This window comes from Lepisosteus oculatus, chromosome 8 (assembly GCF_040954835.1).
Source record: "Lepisosteus oculatus isolate fLepOcu1 chromosome 8, fLepOcu1.hap2, whole genome shotgun sequence".
Lineage (NCBI taxonomy): Eukaryota > Metazoa > Chordata > Actinopteri > Semionotiformes > Lepisosteidae > Lepisosteus > Lepisosteus oculatus.
Window position 1 is genome coordinate 48,262,424 of NC_090703.1, and position 18,457 is coordinate 48,280,880.

The window sequence follows — 18,457 nt, forward strand, 5'->3', positions numbered from 1 at the left end:
CAGAATTGCACTTAACGGGAGCATTGACACAACCGCTGAAGAATAAGACAGCACCGCGCAATGTTTTTTTTTTAATCTTCTCTTTGAAGAATTCATTGTCTTAAAATTTCACCGGAGGAAAATTCGGATGCAACCATAGAAAATAAATTAATAACATTCTATTTCTTCTTCGGGTATAGAAGATCAACTTCGCATTTTTAATTCTTTGAGCAATCCTACAGGGGATTCACGTCCAGTCTCCCGGTGTCAGTCTGAAATGAAACAACAGACTAACCTACAAAGCACTGAAGTAACTCGACCGTCTAGAAAGCAGCAGCGGGATCGTCCGGTACCCCCGTGCGCCTGGCACAAGTGTCATGCTTTCAGGATGCTCAGCTGAGTAGGGCCCTGCAGGACAAAAAATGGCCAGAACACAACTGTGGCACGCGTGCTCTGTTGTGTGCTTGGTGTTGTGTCAGTGGGAGTTTAATGCAGTTATAAAGGGTTGTAATACTGGGGGATTCATTCAGTTCTAACAGGGTGGTAATACTGGAGTTGTCTGCGTGCAAGCAGAGCCTCCACGAGCTCCCGGACTGCAGTTTTGTAATTTATTAAAACTCTTCATTGGTACCATTAGGCAGGAGCAGCTTGTCTGTTGCCTAATTTGACATAGAAACAACAGATAGAGTCGTTACAGGGACACAAGCGATCTCTGGGGCACCACAAATGATCACAATATTGCTCTGTTGCCTGAGCAGCGGCCACAACCTCTGTACCTTGTTATAAGGTTTCCAACCTCACCCGGTCTGGCTCAGATAAACATAAATATTTTTTCCATTTGTTCCTGCCTCCTGATATAAGCTTTAATATCAAACACATGGGCTGCAGCGCTGCAGAAGGAGCTGTTCCGAGTTCGGAAATACTGGGGACTTAGGCTGACTTACGGCAAGAAAAAAAAAACAGCTTTGCATTACTTGCAAAAAAAAAACAGAATCCAATAATCAGATAGTGGGATTGAAGCATGCAATTGACTGGAGGACCTGTGGAGAGGTACCTGCCTCTCTGAAAGAACATCTCTTATAAGGACCCACTGTGGGGGAAGGGGGAGGGGGGGCTGGAGAGAGCAACTCTTGATAAGATTAATTGTGTTACCTAAATCAATTTCACGTTTACGATTCACTTAAGTTCAGGGTAGTACACTCAACAGGCATCTTGCGATCGGAGAAAACTGACTGCTGGCAGGTGGGTGTTGAGCAGGCAGTGCGTCGAGAGAGCAGCTCAGTGTTAAGGGTGTGTTAAGTCTGCCAGGCTGCAGTGTGTCGAGAGAGCAGCTCAGTGTGAACGGTGCGTTAAGGAAGCTGGGCCGTATAGTGTCGAGAGAGCAGCTCAGTGTTAAGGTGTGTTAAAGGCACTGGGCCACAGTGTGTCGAGAGAGCAGCTCAGTGTTAAGGTGTGTTAAAGGCACTGGGCCACAGTGTGTCGAGAGAGCAGCTCAGTGTTAAGGGCACTGGGCCGCAGTGTGTTGAGAGAGCAGCTCAGTGTTAAGGGCACTGGGCCGCAGTGTGTTGAGAGAGCAGCTCAGTTCTAAGGGTGTGTTAAGGGTGCTGGGCCGCAGTGTGTTTAGAGAGCAGCTCAGTGTTAAGGGTGTGTTAAGGACACTGCACCGCCGTGTTTGTCCATGGTCAGCTGATCACCGTTAGAAGTGTTTGCAGGGTGTCAGAGTAGCCCAGCTCACCTCTTGATCCACAGGCTTGCACTTGCAGCGAGGCAGCAGGGTAGCTGTCAGCTCAACTTCAGAGCAGCACCTCTTCTGCTGAAAGTAAAAGCATCAGCATTTTAGCCTGCTCACAGTGCCCAGTATTTTTGGACATGGATCAACTGGGATTTTGGTAGTGCCTCAAGTGATGGCTAGAGAGCTCAGATGAGGCAGCTGCTGAAATCACTATTGCATAAACTAGGGAGCTGGGGAGCTACCCGTAACTTGCCAATGGTATCACTCCCAACAGAAAAAGAGCAGCACCCAACCCACAACAGTTGCACACAAATACCAGTTACGTTACCACACTGGTGCATGCACAACCGCTGGAGTCTGGAGCAGCGCCAGGGAGAAAGCTCGGATCTACAGCGGGGCCAGCAGCACCAATGCCTAAGCCAGAAGAATGTAACACCCCCCCCCCCCCGTTGGAAAAGATGAACTCCAGCTCCAGAGGTCTACCCACCCTACTGGAGCAGCGCAACGTCAACTTCAATCAGTTCCCCACGGTCGCTTTGCAACTGGCACAGCTCGTCATTCGTGGGACTGCCGTTGCAGCAGCAGCAGCAGTAGCTCTGGCCCGCAGCGGTCAATGAGAAATCCTGAACCGTGCAACAACCTGGCCCAGTCACTTTCACAAGCAGCCTGTGCCCTGAGAGCGTGCGCCGTCAAAGACGAGCGGCTCGGATCTTGGGTAAAGTGTCGCAGCAGATCCCCTTTTCCAGAGGGAGAATCTATTATAGAAAGCTTCTGCCGGCTGCGTTTTTCCAAGAGGAAAAAGGAGCTCCCCTTAGGCTACAAAAAATGTAGAAGAAAAATACAATAGAAATTAAAAGCAGTATTAAAAGAAAGGTTCAAACTGCATTAATAATGGCTTACACTCAGCCCAGGCATTTACTCTCCACTTAAGCCTTGACAAGCGCTAATATATGAGAGAAAGGAGAATATTTACCGCAAAGGAAGAAATCTTTTTTAACTAAATGACTACCTCAATGATATCTTCATCTGAGACAGTGGGTTGATCAGTCTCTGTCCTATATGTTCCACATTAACTCATTATCTATGCTGCTCAGTCCATTAATTCTGCTAGTTTTATTAGCCAAGTGTTGTGCCTGTTCCTGTACCAGTGACAAGCATTTCGAAAAGCTAATCTGACAGCTAATGACTTCATTAAGTGTGGCGCACTAATTGGCTTACTTCAGGGGCCTGCAGTTAATTGGAATAAATAAATTCACACCTGAGCATGGTTTCACCCCAGTAACAGAGTATCAAATTAGAAGAAAAAAAAAACAGATCTTGAAAAGCATGCTACTTTCAGGAAAACCAAAAACTTAAAAAAATAATAATTGTGACAGGACACATTGAAGACATTAGAGGTAATTAATGTTCTGAGTACAAAACAAAGAATACTGTGGCAATCTAATTAGTGGTATGTTTACCTCTCTGCGGTGATGTCAGCCTGGCTTTGTGCTCTCTAATTTAATTGAGTTGACAACGAGACAAAAAAATAAACACATGGCTCCCGACGACAACCTGTGCCTTCCTTTCTTCTGTGATATTTACTCTAGCCAGCCCGTGTATGAAGAGGCTGAAAATCAAAACAAAAAAAAAATACACTTTACTACATGCAGCTGGTATAGGAGTTAAACCTCTGTGAAAGGCAACTTCCACCACTTCATCGCTGCCTAAAATCCAGTCCTCCAGGTCTTAAAACCGTCATTTTAGCAGACAGTACTGTAATGTAGTGGTTAGCCCTGCTGCGGCACAGCTCCAGGGTTCACGAGCTTGATTCCAGCTTTGGGTGCCTGTCTGTGTGGAGTTTGCATGTTCTCCTCGGGTTCGTGCCAGGTGACCCCTTATTTTTTTTCTTCTCTCTCACCCATCCAATGACACGCAGGTGAAGTGTGACCGGTTACTCTAAACAGTCCGTACTGAAAACCGAAACAGATGAGCACAGACAGGACCTGTGTAGGACCTGACCTGACCGCATCCTAAATTTACTCTGAAGACAGAGACAAACACCAATATTCAGAAATAACTGAGGGGATAACCTGATCAGAAACAGCCATTATGCCACATGGAGAAATATTTTAATGCAGGCACGAATGATCACCTCTAAACACCCACTCATGGTAGTAATAGTGACCAGGGCTGTACTCGGACTACAACACACTCCTGAAAATCAGCTTGGATTCAGAGTGCAATGGGGGAGACACCTCGTGTGTCCCTTCTTGGGTGTTCTCCGGGGAAAAAAAGGCCTTTTTATATAGGGAATTAAAATGGATACCGATGGGACAGGACCACAGGGATCCCTGCATGAATGGCTTTAACTTGCTACGTCTTATGGCTGGCAGGAGCCGAGCCGATCACAATGCCCGCTGCTTTAAAGCCAAGCAATCGCTGCTTCCTGCCCATTATAATAATCAATTGTATTTGTATAGTGCTTTTCACCCCCAAGAGATCCCAAAGGCACCAAGAGAGTGATTTACAGGGTCTCGCTTCATCCAGCACTGAAGTACAGTTCCTCTGCAATGTGTAAATATACGGTATAACCCTCACACTTCTATAGCACTTTTCTGGACACTCCACTCAAAGAGATTACAGGTAATGGGGATCCCCTCCACCACCACCAGTGCGCAGCCCCACCTGAGTGATGTGACAGCAGCCAGAGTGCGCCAAAACGCTCACCACACACCAGCTCTCAGTGGGGAGGAGAACAGAGTTCAGAGATGGGGATTAATAGGAGGCCTAACTGGTAAAGATCAGAGGGGAATTTGGCCAGGACACCAGGAATAACCCTCCTACTCTTTTCAAGAAACGCCCTGGGATCATTAATGACCACAGAGAGTCAGGACCTCGGTTTTCTAAAGGACGGTGCATTTTTTTTAGTATAGTGTCCCCATCACTCTACTGGGGCATTAGGACCCACACAGACTGCAGGGTGAGCGCCCCCTACTGGGCCCATTAACACCTCTTCCAGCAGCAACCTTAGCTGTATAGCTATTATAGGTGCTATATAGAGACGTATAGCCATGATTGACAACAGCATATATCTAACGCCTCGGGGCTCTGTGCTGTGAGGCACCGCCCACTGCTGCTATTTTACCAGTCTCTTCAGTCTTGAAACTGACCAAAGGAATGGAAATAAGCTTGAACTGTATTTTGAACCACTTCAGATTGCACAGCAGAAGAGCCTGCAGGTTCGTATGACAATACTGGGATTTTTCACACTGGTTAACTTGTCTTCCCCCCCAAACATGGGCTGAAAATGAGTTAAAAAAATGAGCTTTTTCTGCTTCCTTGGGTCAGCTGGTAAGACCTTGTTAAAATCCGAACTGCTGTACAGGAAGATCCCTCCACCCGTCCCTGATCCGCCACCTTTGTTGAAGCCCTGTTTTGTGAAGCTTTCTCCTCACATCTCAATGACACTCAAAGTCACAGGCAGCTGTGGTGGGAACAGAGGGCTCCAGCACAGCAGGCAGCAGAGAGCTCGTGGTGCATCAGCCAGGCTGCTGGCAGCACAGCCCTCACGAGCGGCGCAACACTGCCACCTGGAGCCCGAGGGGCTGCAACTGCACAGGACAGCACAGCGCAGGGGAGGCAAGGGCCAGTGTTGTGAACTGTTTGCGAGAGAGAGAGAGAAAATTAACTACGAACAGCATGTTCTTTTAATTAAAACTGTGCTTCAGGCGCTCAAGTGCTTCTGAGCTTCAATCAAGAGGTTTCATGGATGGAGCAGATCCCCAGGAAAGGCTGGAGCATCTGCAGGGTTACAGTGCAGAAATACACACCACAGGGGTATCCGAACTGCCCAGTCCCACCAGAGAAGTTACCTGCAGGCTGAGGCGACTGCAGCGCATAAAGCACATCTCCCCTCACTGGGAGATGGTTTCTTCTACACTGATGTCGCCCACCTGCACTCACAGCTACTTGACTTCAAAGACATGTACACTGCAAGTCAACTGGAAAGCTCAGCGGAGTACAACAGAGAGGGGGAGACTCCAGACCACCCACTGACTGAAATGGAAAGATACAAGCCCCTCGAAAGAAAATCAGATCCGAGATGTTTTGCAAACATTTTACTGCCAAGTGTTCTCATGAAAATAATAAAAATAATAATAAACTTTATTTTATATAGCACCTTTAAAGGTGGCTTCTCAAAGCGCTTTACAGGATGACAACAACAATAAACAAGAAGAATACACAAGATAAGACACAATTACAATATACAATTACAATAGAGGAGACCAGGGATGGTGGTACTAAGAAGAGCAGAGGGGTGAAGAATGGAACCAGTGAAGTCAAGGCTTTTCTGAAGAAGAGGGTTTTGAGTCTGGATTTGAAGGAGTTTTGAGAAGGTGACTCTCTGAAATCCTTGGGCAAAGAGTTCCAGAGCTTGGGGGCATAACAGGAGAAGGCCCCGTCACCCATACAATGTAGACGGGCTTGGGGGACAGGAAGGAGGGCAGAATTTGAAGAGCGGAGGTTGCGAGGTGGGGAGTAGGGCGATAATAGTTCAGAATGTTCCCCCCACTTGCAAGCAACCACAGATACACAGTCTGCAAGCAGGCTGATGACTCCAGTAACGCAGGACAGCACGGTCTACTTCAGCCCCTTCAGTGCAAAGTGTCTTACAGCAGGGGTGTCCAACCCAGGTCTTGCAAGGTCTGAGTCTCTGCAGGTTTTCCTTCACACTTGGAGCTTCAGCAGGGTTTTGATGTGGGCTGTCCTCAGAACTCTCCCAGACCAGATGATCCCAAGCCCTGCGCAAATTCCAGTGCAACTTCTCCCAAACACATTCTTGCCATTTAATACAGATTTCCATAAGGAATCAAAACGTTGCCATGTTTTCTTTATTATTTACAATTCTCCATGGGCCAAGCCAATTCTCTACTTGTTTTTTCCCCCCAGTGATAAATAACACAACGCAACCACTGAATATAAAGCTGTAAACACATTTCAGTTTTTTTTTCCCCGATAGCCTTTTTCCTAACCGCCTACATTTTTGTTCCTATATAAAACCCCTCCGTACAACTGAAGTACTTGAAGTAATTGAAAACAAACACATCTTTCCGTGTCGCGGTCATCAAAAACACTTGAACTGCCTTCGCAGTTCCAGAGCAAGCAGGAACATCTTGCGAGTCTGTGGGACACGCGTCCCCTTCCAAACAACAAAACAAATGCAGAATAAAATGCTGTCAGAATCAACTCAAAAATAAAGCTAGTGGGAGAGTAGGCGTCTACAGAGATCTAAAAGCTGCTACTAAACCTGTTCGTGGTTGTCCGTATTTATAGCATTCCAACTTTAAAATGCATTTTTTTCAATCGCGTACCCCCAAAGGGAATTAAGAACTTGGGGTTAAACAGAAGGCCTCACAGTACGTGATCTTACCTGCCGCTGTTCCTCTACGGCCGCTCGCCGTTTCGGGATCAATGGAGATGACTTCCGAGGCGAAGCAAGTCGAACGATTTTTCCACTCAAGTTGCTTCTCATTTAAGTTACCGTCCCCCCCGTTACAGCGTTGTTGAACTTTTCATTGGGACACCAACTTTAAATTTTACTCTCGTCAAAGTCTTTCAGACATACCTGTAGCACATAAAAAACCAACAACAACAAAGAAGCTAATTAACGAATTAAAGACACGACTCTTCCCGCCATTACGGAGAGGGAGGGGAGAGACAAAAGTGTCTTCGGTTATTCGATTGGCTCTTTCCGTCCAGTTCCATATACCTCGCACTATGATTGGATAATACGATTTCCCACTGTCCAATCACCGATCGATTTATTGTTAGTGGGGGCGGGCTACTTGCGCCACCCAACGTTGTTCATGCGGTAATTTTGAACCTCCTTTTTCAAACTAGCTGCGTTATTTTAAGGTTTGTGTGCGATTTTTGAGCAACCCCCTTAAGGCTTGCATAGATAACCCGGTTTCGACAGGCGTGTGTGGGCACGGCTGTCCGTCTTGTCGCGATTTTGCCAAAACCCGAATGGAGAGCACCTGTCTTCCGAGTCAGTGTTTAATTAGAGAAGCGGCTAAATGAACCAGTAATTGGGGGAAAAATAGAAACTTTCGACTGTCCAGCACGAAAACGTTGCTGGTCTCGATTAAACCACAACTTTTTTTTAAGCAACGCTGAATATGTGTGGTGCGTCTGCGGGAACACGGGACTTGGTTGATGTGGGTGACCCCTTCGTTGACTCCAAACCTCCGTGGCCTCGGATTACTCTGAATCGGCAAACACGCTTCTGTCCTTTTACATGTTTATATTGAAGTGTAATCGGTTTGATGTAACTAGAGGGAAATTGATGTTTTAGCGCCCCTCTTCGGCCAGCTTCCGATTTTAATATCCAATTGTGATACGTGTAATGTATTTTGATACGAAAATGACTCCCGGTAGATTCCTGTCGGCGGCAGTATTGAGTCATAATCTACTAAAAATTAAAGTGTTCAATTTCAAGTCCGGAGAGAGTTTTTTTTTGTGCGATAGCACTTTTTCTTTTATTTTTATCTCATTTGTTTTTAACAAGTCCCTTAAGGAGGTTTACCATAATGATTTGCTGCAAATAAAAACAAATGGGCTAGTTCCGAATTGATATATTTGCAAACTTTAAACACACACACAGCTGCTGGGTACCTAATCACGAAACCCCCCACCGATTTCCATCACCACAAGCAAGGTAAAAATAACTAAAAGAACATTAAGTATAGCGTCTTTCACGTCACAGTCCTTTGTCAAGTCGCTTCACAATAAAACGCCCCAGTCCTGGTTCTGGAGGGGCGGCGTGTCGGGTTTCCCATGTCTCGTTACAGCACCAGAAGCCGAAGAGCCGGGAGAAGCTGAGAAATGCGTCTAATTAAGCCAATAACGAGCTTATTCAGGTCACTGCGATCCCGTGGACAAGGACTGGGAGACCCCTGATCTAGTGCTACCCTAAATCCATCTCCTGACCTTCAGGTCAAACGATAAGCCGAGCTCACCGCTTTAAAGAGCGATCACTAACATCGGCATCCTGTGAGCTTTAATGCAGTAACATAGTACGTGCCCAACAAGTCTTTTAAGAAATTGTGCTTGTCGATCTACCGGCGGTCCCGATCAGGTTTTGGAGAAAGAGGCGAGCGAGCTTTCGCTCCATGGCTCGTCTTGAACGAGCTGACAGTGGTCACGACCACGTAAAGGAAAGACACGATTGCCACACTAGAGGAGCTAACAAAATGACTGAAAAAACGCTCCAGGATAAGCGTCATTTTCCCCCCGGGTATCCCAATCGCTCCGTTTTTAATCGGCTCAACGAAAATCTTCAAAGAGGTTTTTCTGTGCGAACTTAAACTGAAACTTTAATTCTTTATATAAGATCAGCAAGGTCTTCTCCTTCCGCATCTGTGTGCCTGCGATCCAGAGATGCAGGATTACTGATTAATACTACCTGTATGACAGTCACGCCGCAAGGATTAATATATACACTAAATAACCATGTGTGGGCTTAACATATCCCAGGAAGAGTATTGCGCTTAGCTGTTCCAGAAAGTCCTCTTCAGCGGAGACCATAAACACATAAACGGCCAACCCCCGGCCCGCTGGCAAGGGGCCAAGCGAGGGAGAGAAGAGGACGAGAGGGAGAGAGGGGCTCTCCAGTCTCCACGAACACCGGGGCGAGCAGGAGATCGGACAGCCTCCCCGCCACGCACACGCACGCGTACGCGCCGGGACGGCAGCGCCATGGGGCCCCCAAGTCCCAGCGAGGAAGAGGAGGAGAGTTTAGAGCCGACCCGGGACGGCCCGGCCGCCTGCACCTTCGAGCAGATCCTGGACGCCATCGGGCACTTCGGGGCATACCAGAAGCGGGTCTACCTGGCCCTGTGCTCCCTGACCGTGCCCAGCGCCTGGTACACGCTGTCGCAGGTCTTCCTGTGCGCGCTGCCCGACTATCACTGCAAGGTAGGACACAGCGCCGCGGGACGAGAGTAAGCCTGGTATTGGCGTGTCGAGTACTTCTACCGCTAGGGCTGGTGAAGTCGCTTCTTAGCTCTCCCCTGGCGTGTGCGGCGCAGCGGGGCTGAGGAGCGCCGCCAGGCGGAAGCTGCTCTCCAGCGCACGCAGGCGTGGACGTGGGTCCCTTCCTGTCCGCGGAGCGCGCTGGGCCCACGTGCGAAGAGGAGCACTGCACACGCAAGCCATGGATTTGACTTGTTAATAATAATAACAACAACAACAACAACAACAACAAGGGCACGTCCACCACCAATTCTGGTTAATAATGAAAAGAAGAGTGTTTAAGAACGCCATGCACAGAGTAATAAATGTAATTCCTAAGAAGCAAAAACAACTTTCTCAAAAGATATTGACATGCCACACTTGACATAACAATCACAAAGGGGGACCGTTTTCTTAGTGATTTGTTTGGCTGGTTTTATTTTAGCACCTGTATCAACTCACTGACAGGCTGTATTTATTGTTTTTAAATCTGAAGTTCATAGTGCCTCCTCAATAAGTCACCAATTCTCTGCCATCAGGCAGTGAGTTCTTCACAATAATAACAAACCTTTGGTCTTCCTGGCACACAAACAGCATTACCCTGCAGCCTGCCCTCGTCACACCTCTGGCAACTGGTTACATTTTGCACACCCTAATTCAAACCTTCAAGCCCTTCTCAGCTGGGTCCCAGTCCAGTTAGCGGAACTGGTCAGCTGCGTGTGAAGACGGGGAGCACCTGTATGTCACCAATCAATTCATCATGTAGCCTGTTCAGTGAGGAGAACTCTCCGCCTGGGCTCCTGGGCCTGCAGGTGGAACCAGTCAGATTCCAGGTCCCAAAGAGCTCCGAAACGAGCAAATCACCTGCACTACTGAGCACATTGACATGGCTCTAGATCTCCAGAAGGTGGTTAACGTCTCCACACTAGGAGCTGATTCTGGTCTGTGGTGGAGAGACGCAGGCCTTAATCATACGCAAAATTAAAGTCTCGTTCAAAAGCCGGGTTTTCTTCGGGTGTTGTGTTGAATCAGGGCTGCTGGATCCACAGGTTTTCAGTTCAGCTTAACAGCCCCTCCCAGCTCTCCAGGTGCTGCTGCTTTAAAGAGACCTGGAAAACCCCCAGAGCCACCTGCCCCCAGGATGAGAATGTCACCATCCAGACAAAGGTCCCTAGAGAAGCAGCAGCATGTGATTGTACACCTGTTCAGGTGTCTGCCATCTTACCTCAGGCATGCAGTTGATCCACTGTTGTTGCTTTATTTTGTTAGGAAACATCACATTCCATAGATCAGGCAGACCAGGATGTGAAGGAGGGAGTCTAACTTGACTCCTATAGGTGGCCAGTGATAGGTCAGCACATTGATGTGTAGACGTATTTTACTTGATTATTTTACTTGGCAATCGAAGACACTTTGGCTTTAGAAACCCTACTGTCAAGGTGATCACCAGAAATGCAATAGTGTGCTGAAATTCCCAGGTTGGATTACAACACCCTCGCTGGTTTGAATAAAGTCTGTTGTGCAGAAATGTGTGCAGTGACGTTAATTATTTTCTATCAAGCCAGAAAGATTCAAGACGTGTCTCACGCACAGTGTTCTCAATAGGGATTTCTTGTCTTTAGCGTGAGACACGGTGTTGGGTCCCCCTACTGGAGGAAATCAGAAATGCACCAGGATGACTCGAGAACAGCTCGAGTTATTCCAACCCCAGCAGCCAATCACACAACTGAGCTGATTTTTTCTTTTCACAGGCCCGACTAAATTAAAGATGGAGTTATTTACAGAATATCTTGGAGCCAGTTTAGAAGCACATGCAAAGGAACAGGTAAAGTAGTTCAGGTGGGTAGCTGCATCACCTTGGCCTACTGCCCCATCTTTCTCACACCTGAAGAAGGCTCTACGGCCGAAATGTTGTGTTTTCTTTCTTCTCTTTTCAGCATGGAATAAACCTATTACTTGTTATGGAACAGGTAAAGGTTTACTCCATGCTGCAAGGGAAAGAAAAGAAAAAAACAACATTTGTGGAGCCTTCCAGCAAGAAACAAAACCTTTACCTGTTTCCTTGCAGCCTACGCGTGCTGATGCAGCTCCCTACTTGAGCGTCTTGCATATATGCAGTTATTTAGACCAATCCAGTGAAACAAAATTCAGACACCGGACACCCCTGCGCAACCAGAAAAGACGGGGCTGGCCCTCTTTGAAGTCGTTGTCCTGATATAAATTGCGCGGCACCGAGCCTCCATTTCCATGGCGGGATAAACCGGTGCCTTCATGTCCGATGTGTGGTCCGATGTCGCTCTAGGTGCAGGCTGACGAGATCTCATTGTTCCCCGGAATCACAAACATGAGTGAAGAGCGTCTGTGGAACATCACCGTCCCACAAGACTCCTCCCGCCTGGGAAAATACTCCTGGAGCGAGTGTCACCAATACGACATTGCGCAGGTAACCGACCCAAGCCTGGCTCCCTGTCTCCCAGACTGTTTCCCTCTTCATGTGCATCGAGTTTTCTGTGATGTCTTCTCTTCGCACCCCCCTGCATTTATCTTCTCCCGGGTCCTGGAGAGGCTAAGCTGGTGGAAGTGCTCACACAGAGTACAGGGTGATTCCTACGGTCAAGGTGTGGTTGGTTTGAGCCTGGGTTATGTCCAGAGCTGACTGTACCCAGGATTCCCCAGGTAGTCACACACAACTGGCACTGTGATGGTCAACAAGATCAAGAGCTGGCGATTCTAAACTGAGTGGACGTTAAGTTCTATTATTGCGGATTTTTACATTTTTATACTTATAAGGGTTATGAATCTCCTCCCTTTCCTGTTTTTCTTTCTGAAACACAGGTCAATTTATCTTTCAGTCCAGAGGAGTGGGCTGATCCGGCCAGCAACAATTATTCCCTGGTGCCCTGTCAGTCTTGGTACTATGACAAGTCAGTGTACTTCAGCACCGTGGCGACTGAGGTAAGGTGCAGTACACCTTCCAGAGGATGCTGACCCTTGCATGTTCCAGGAATAATTAACGGCAGCTATCCGTTTGGTGGACACACAGTGGAATTTCCTAGCCAACCACTCATTAAAACTACTGTAACGACTTGTTAATGATTTTTCTGATGCAAACTGGCCTTTCAGAGCTCTGCTACAGTCGTGTCATGTGCTCTACCCCTGTGCTTTAACTTCCACGTATGTCAGAGGTTCCCTGCCTGGGTCTGAAGACCCCCATGCCTGATGAGTTTCATTCCAGCTGAGCTCTCGGCCACATTGACCCAACAAGAGGGCAGGTTTCCACTCTGGAGCTGGTTCCTGTTCCTGAACCAGTTGGGAGTTGTCCTCTTAACTCACGCTTTGAATGCAACTGTGAAATCTCTAACTTTTGAGCCAGAAAAATAAAACGTCCAGAGGTTCCAGTCAAGCAGCTTGCTGGTTCAATTAATGATTCGACTGATTAAAACATTAAAACGCAGCATATGCGTGGGTCTGCAGGCCAGAATGGGGGGGACCCCCTGCCTTATGCATTCAGATGCCAGAGCCCTTAACCCTGCTGGAAATAGACTCTGCAGCAGCAGGCATGCTTTGCAAGACGAAAGGGTCTTGTTAGTGTCTATTGGCTTTGTGAGAAAAGGGGAAAAGCGCAAAGAGGAAATCCGCTTCCTGACACCCGTGGGGATGGGGAGAGTTCAGTGCGTCCCTTCTCTCCCGCAGTGGGACCTGGTGTGTGAGCGCAAGTGGATGAGACAGCTGGACACGGCCTTCTTCATGGCCGGGTGTTTGGTGGGAAGCAGTCCGCTGGGGTGGCTGTCCGACAGGTGAGCCGGTGCATTTCTTCCTGCTCCTGCAGGGACAAATCACAGCCGCAGCTCTGCAGCTCAGGGGGAGAGCAGGCTGCGCAGATGCCGAGCCTAATGGCTCAGCGGGCAGTGTGGTTTCTGTGTAGGGAGCCGGGGGCAGGAAAGCACCCGCGTACGCCAACTGCCCAGACCACGGCAGGGAGAGCGCGGGGTTTTGGGCTGGGCCTGGAATCCTCTCGAGCCCTCGCAGGAGGATCCGATTGGAACTAGTCTTCCACTGGCTCGAGCACCACGCTGGTCTGTAGGCCACGCTAGCCCCAAGTCACACCGCCCGTCGGTTCACAAGTTTGTAGATGTTCGTGTGTGTGTGTGGTTAGCATCCAGTAGCTGTTTTTGTTCAGATTTCAGTCTTGCACCGCACCTTGAACCCCTCAGGCTTTCCCAGACCTGCAGGCTCTGGCGGACAGTATGCTAGTGTTTCACGTGATCACAGAGCAGTCTGCGCCGTTGGGCTCCGAGGGGGCGCACGGGGGCGGGGCTCTGGCTCCGAGGGGGCGTGCGGGGAGCGGGGGGCGGGGCTCTGGCTCCAAGGGGGTGCGCAGGGGGCGGGGCTCTGGCGCCGAGGAGGCATGTGGGGGCGTGGTTATGGCTCTGAAGGGGGCGGGGCTATGGCTCCTAGGGTGGCGTGTGGGGAGTGGGGGGCGGGGCTCTGGCTCCGAGGGGGCGCCGGGCTGTCTCCCTGAGCCCCCAACGCCCGTGTCCCTGCAGGTTCGGCCGGAGGAAGGTGATCCTGCTGGGGTCGCTGCTGCTCAGCCTGCTGACCCTGGGGACGGCGCTCTCGCCAGGGTTCGAGTTCTTCATCGCCACGCGCTTCCTGGTGGGGCTCCTGTCACTGGGCATCTTCAACGTCACCTACACGCTGGGTGAGACGCCGCGGGGGCCGGGGCGCAGGGTCACGAGGGAAGTCCTTTCATGTGCCTCACATCACGCCAGCAGGGACCCCTCGTTGACGTTCACCTCTGTGTGAGCACAGAACTCTGGGCTGTTACACTTTCTGGGGCAGCGAATGGGCTGTGAATGAGTGTCTCCCAGCAGGATCTTTAACAGACAGAAGGCCCCAGCCGTGCGGTGGAACCGAAACCCTGGCTTCTTTCGAGAGACAGCTGGATGAGACCCTGGGTTAATTATCTATTAACTACCAACTACCTCATCTCGCTTGTAAGATTTTTATGTTCTTAGGGTGTTTCTTCAGCAGCGACAATCAGACAGGTGTGATCCTAGCTGCAGGACACTGTGAGTTTCTGTAGTCTTTCATCCGAAGTTAGGAAAACCACCTCTGAGAACACAGACGGAGAGATTAGTGCGATCACGGCCGTCAGAGGTGAGATGAGAAACAGGGGGCTTGGAGAGATCGTTCTCTGAGATGGCCTGGCCTTCCTTGTCCCTCCTCCTGCAGGGATGGAGTTCGTGGGCCCGACTCAGAAGCGCGTGCCCGGGGTGCTCCTGACCTTGTCCTTCATTCTGGGCCACGTGCTGCTGACGGGGCTGGCCTACTGGGTGAAGGGCTGGAGGATGATTCAGCTGACCATCGCTCTGGTCTCCATGGCTTCTGTGCTGTGCTGCTGGTGCGTGTGGCTCCCTGGCCCTTGGCCCCTGGCCCCTGACTGCCTCTCTCCTTCCCTCCTGCTCGTCTAGTTCTAAGGCCTCTGAGCAACAGTCGGCCACTTGAAATGTATTGTGCTTCTCAAATCCACCTTCGCTTATCCCTGTCCTAGACGGCTTTACCTCTCATTCCAGTCTGCCATCAGTCGATGGAAACTGTGCTTAAAACAGCAGAAGACGGTGATGGGGCTACCAGTAAACTGAATCTGCTTAAAACAGCAGAAGACAGTGATGGTTCTCCCAGTACCCAGGTTCTTCTTGTAGGACCTGCGTTTAACAGTTCTGCTACCTCTCCCTTCTCCCTGAAATCCCCCCCCCCCGTGGCCCCAGTATCCTGCCGGAGTCTGCTCGCTGGCTCATCCTGCAGGGCCGGGCCGCGGAGGCCACCGCCATCGTGAGAAAGGCGGCCCGAGTCAACAGGGCCGCCCTGCCGGCCGCCATCACCCTGATCGGCAGCCCGAGCCACAAGGTAGGCCAGCCGCCCTGCAGACACATAATCAGGGCACCAGCAATCATGGCAGCACCGAGCAGCCGGGGGAGCAGGGCAGGGCCTCAGCAACATTCCCACTGTTGTACGGCAATACACAGCAAAGCTTCTACTGCTGGTAATGGTGCCCAATAAGGAAACGAAGGCTAGATATTGTAGCTCACGCCGCCTGGCCAGTTACAGAGGATGCACCGGCCCAGGCCAGCTGTGGAGAGGATATCGAGGAGCTCTCTGCAGCGCTGGGCTGAGCCAGCGTCTTTGTCTGCGCAGCACCCCGGCTCTGAGGAGCAGAAGCGCACAGCGCTGGACCTGCTGAGAAAACCGAACCTGCGCAGGAACACAGTCGTCCTGTGCATCAACTGGTACGTCCTGGGCCGCCGCGTCGGGTCACTTAGGATCCGCAGTAACCAGGCCAAGAAACAGCCTGGCCTGCATTCTTCAAGAAGGTCCCGCTAAAACATGCAGATAACCTGATTATACATATTACACAAAGACTAAAGACATACTGGAGAGAGAGAGGAGATTTGTGACCCGCAGTATGTAACCTTGGATGAGGAAGTGTACCCAATTTTCAGTATAAAATGCTCCTCCAGGCTCTTGCTTGCTCGACCGCACAGGTTTTCCATCTGCTGCGCCTACTACGGCCTGCTCCTCAACACCCAGAACCTGGCCGGGAACTTGTACATCAACTTCCTGCTGATGGGTCTGTGTGAAGTGCCGGCGCAGGTGGGCCTGGCGCTCCTGTTGGACCGGATCAAGAGGAAGTCCCTCCTGCTGGCCTCCCAGCTGCTGGGCGGCGGCGCGTGCCTGGCCGCTGCCTGCTTCGCCTGGCACGGTGAGCACCCCCCCCGGCTGTCGGCCACTGCACAGCCCACCCGTCTCACGCGGAGCAGAAATCCTGAAGCAACCCTGTAGCAGTGGATGGAGGCGCGACAGTCTTGTGTGGCGGACAGGCGAGCCTGAGTCGTCAGTGTGGCACCTGTGCATCCGTTCTGAATCTGTCCTGAGCTCTGCAGATCAGCGACACTTTAAGCCCCTCTAGTGATGCCAGGTGCCTTCCTGACATGTGAGAGCTTTTCCCAGTGATTGCACCTCTGTACAGTAGACTTCCAGGCTCAGAATTCCAGCCGGCCACAGCAGATGTATTTCTTCCTGATGGTTTTGACCACAAAATAATATGTACTTATAGCCCCCCGATTTCCAAACCCATTTCTTTTTTTAATTCAGTGAGAGGGTTTAAAAGTGCAGGACGTGCTGCGCCCCCCCCCCACCTCCCCTCCAAATAGCTGCCCCCTCTACAGCCATGGAGAGAAGAACCATTTCTCTTCTTGCTTACCTCAGGAAATAAAACACACAGCTGACGATAACTTAAAAAGCTGGGAAGCAGGGCTGTCTTGGTTCTGTGGCCAGCAGGAAAATACAGTATACTGCACACACAGCGCTCCCGCCTTGCGTGTCAGGTTAGTGCTGGGCAGCAATAAAGCACCAGGGCTGCAGGTCCATGGGCTTGAGGTCTAATCTGCTTGACTGCTGTTCTTCCAGAGATGGGCTGGCCAACAGTGGGATCTTGCCTGGCCGGACAGTTCCTGATCTCCTCGTCCTTCACCTGCATCTTGCTCTACACAGTGGAGATCTTGCCGACAGCGGTCAGGTAACAGCGGTCTAAGGCCAGAGCTCCCTGTGAGGAGCGCCCTGGCTCACCTGCCTCACTCAGGTGCACCTGCGCTCCTGGCCAATGGAGTGGGACCAGGTTTCCAAGCTGAGATCCGAGTCCAGCTTATACCGAAGTCGGAGAATTCTTTGAATTTCGTTGTTTCGATATAACTTTTTCTGCTTTGTAGCTCGATGCTCGAGAGCATTATTGAAGGTCTGGTTGATTCTAAAAACATCTATTTAAAAAAAACAGCGAGGGGTTTTGTGGAAGAGCTTTTCAGTACTGAATCTGTTACAGTTCCTCATCGACCAGCATGTCGTCTGACACTCTTCTGCGCACGTCCTCTTGTGTGTTCGGCAGGAGCACAGGGGTGGGGCTGTGCAACACCTTCGGGAGGCTGGGCTGTATCGCTTGCCCCTGGGTCATCTTCATGGCCGACGCCTGGAAGCCCGCCCCCTTTGTCCTGTTCGGCACCATGGCGACGGGGGCGAGCCTCTTGGTACTGCGGCTGCCCGAGACCCTGGGCCGGAAGCTGCCCGAGACCCTGGAGGACGGGGAGAAGCTCTAGGAGGTGGGCGTCCAGTGTCCTGGTCCCCGAAACGCGCCGCGTCCGCTTCGTCACCAGCCGAGCTCCCGGTCAGTAGCGTTACTGCTCCAGAAGCCCTCGCTGAGCTTCACGGAACCGCTGATGTCACAAGAGTTTTTTTTCCTGCAAGGTCAATGAAGACCGGACAGGGCTAGTGATCATTCCCATTCCAGATGCTGGGTTTCTGAACCCCTTTCACGCAGGAGTAACAGGTTAATTTAATTTGTAGGAAATTTAACTGGCCGAGCCCGTGCTGCAGGACGATTGCCATGTTTGATGTTTGACGCAGTGCATTTCCCACTTTTGCCCAGACATTAATAATTGTTCATCTACAGCTGTTTGCCAGTATTGCAAGAGTTACCACACGCACAACAGAGTGCTTCTGCAATTATCAGCTGCAGGACAAACTGTTGATCTTACACATTAAAAAGGTTTAATGATTGTTTTGTTAAATATTGTTTTAAGAAAACGCTCCTGCTATGTGACTGGGCTTGGGGGCTCAGAGAGATGGGGAACTGAGAGAAAATATATATTTCTGCCTCTTCAAAACTCAACAAGACCATGATTAGAAGTCAGCCACTGG

At 50.1% G+C, this 18,457-nt stretch overlaps 1 protein-coding gene and 1 long non-coding RNA gene across 4 annotated transcripts in view; one reads left to right on the forward strand and one right to left on the reverse strand.

Moving 5' to 3' along the window:
• LOC138241061 (uncharacterized) overlaps nucleotides 1-7,382 on the reverse strand; it is a 42,996-nt gene extending 35,614 nt beyond the window's left edge. Inside the window, exons 1-2 of the long non-coding RNA XR_011190275.1 lie at nucleotides 7,125-7,382; nucleotides 1,715-1,792 (exon numbers count right to left, since the gene is read on the reverse strand). This is a non-coding gene — a long non-coding RNA (uncharacterized lncRNA). The remainder of the gene's footprint in view (nucleotides 1-1,714; nucleotides 1,793-7,124) is intronic.
• A 1,856-nt stretch (nucleotides 7,383-9,238) lies between these two features.
• Nucleotides 9,239-18,315, forward strand: LOC102694614 (organic cation transporter protein-like). 3 transcript variants are annotated; one of them, XM_069193663.1, is made up of 11 exons: nucleotides 9,239-9,670; nucleotides 12,009-12,149; nucleotides 12,542-12,661; nucleotides 13,400-13,503; nucleotides 14,254-14,408; nucleotides 14,942-15,110; nucleotides 15,478-15,616; nucleotides 15,905-15,996; nucleotides 16,252-16,469; nucleotides 17,177-17,285; nucleotides 17,649-18,315. In XM_069193663.1, exons 1-11 carry the CDS (start codon nucleotides 9,452-9,454, stop codon nucleotides 17,854-17,856), a joined length of 1,674 nt encoding a protein of 557 aa, XP_069049764.1. In that variant the 5' UTR covers nucleotides 9,239-9,451; the 3' UTR covers nucleotides 17,857-18,315. The 3 variants fall into 3 exon arrangements, with proteins under 3 accessions (XP_069049764.1, XP_069049767.1, XP_069049766.1); XM_069193666.1 differs by lacking the exon at nucleotides 9,239-9,670 and adding an exon at nucleotides 11,458-11,545; XM_069193665.1 differs by lacking the exon at nucleotides 9,239-9,670 and adding an exon at nucleotides 11,462-11,531.
• The last annotated feature ends 142 nt before the right edge of the window (nucleotides 18,316-18,457 follow it).

Bases quoted from the DNA above. Each gene is read 5' to 3' on its own strand.
- LOC102694614 (XM_069193663.1), top strand. From the start codon at position 9,452: ATGGGGCCCCCAAGTCCCAGCGAGGAAGAGGAGGAGAGTTTAGAGCCG. The intron at 13,504-14,253 runs GTGAGCCGGTGC...GTGTCCCTGCAG, and splicing joins CTGGGGTGGCTGTCCGACAG to GTTCGGCCGGAGGAAGGTGA. The intron at 15,617-15,904 runs GTAGGCCAGCCG...TTGTCTGCGCAG, and splicing joins TCGGCAGCCCGAGCCACAAG to CACCCCGGCTCTGAGGAGCA.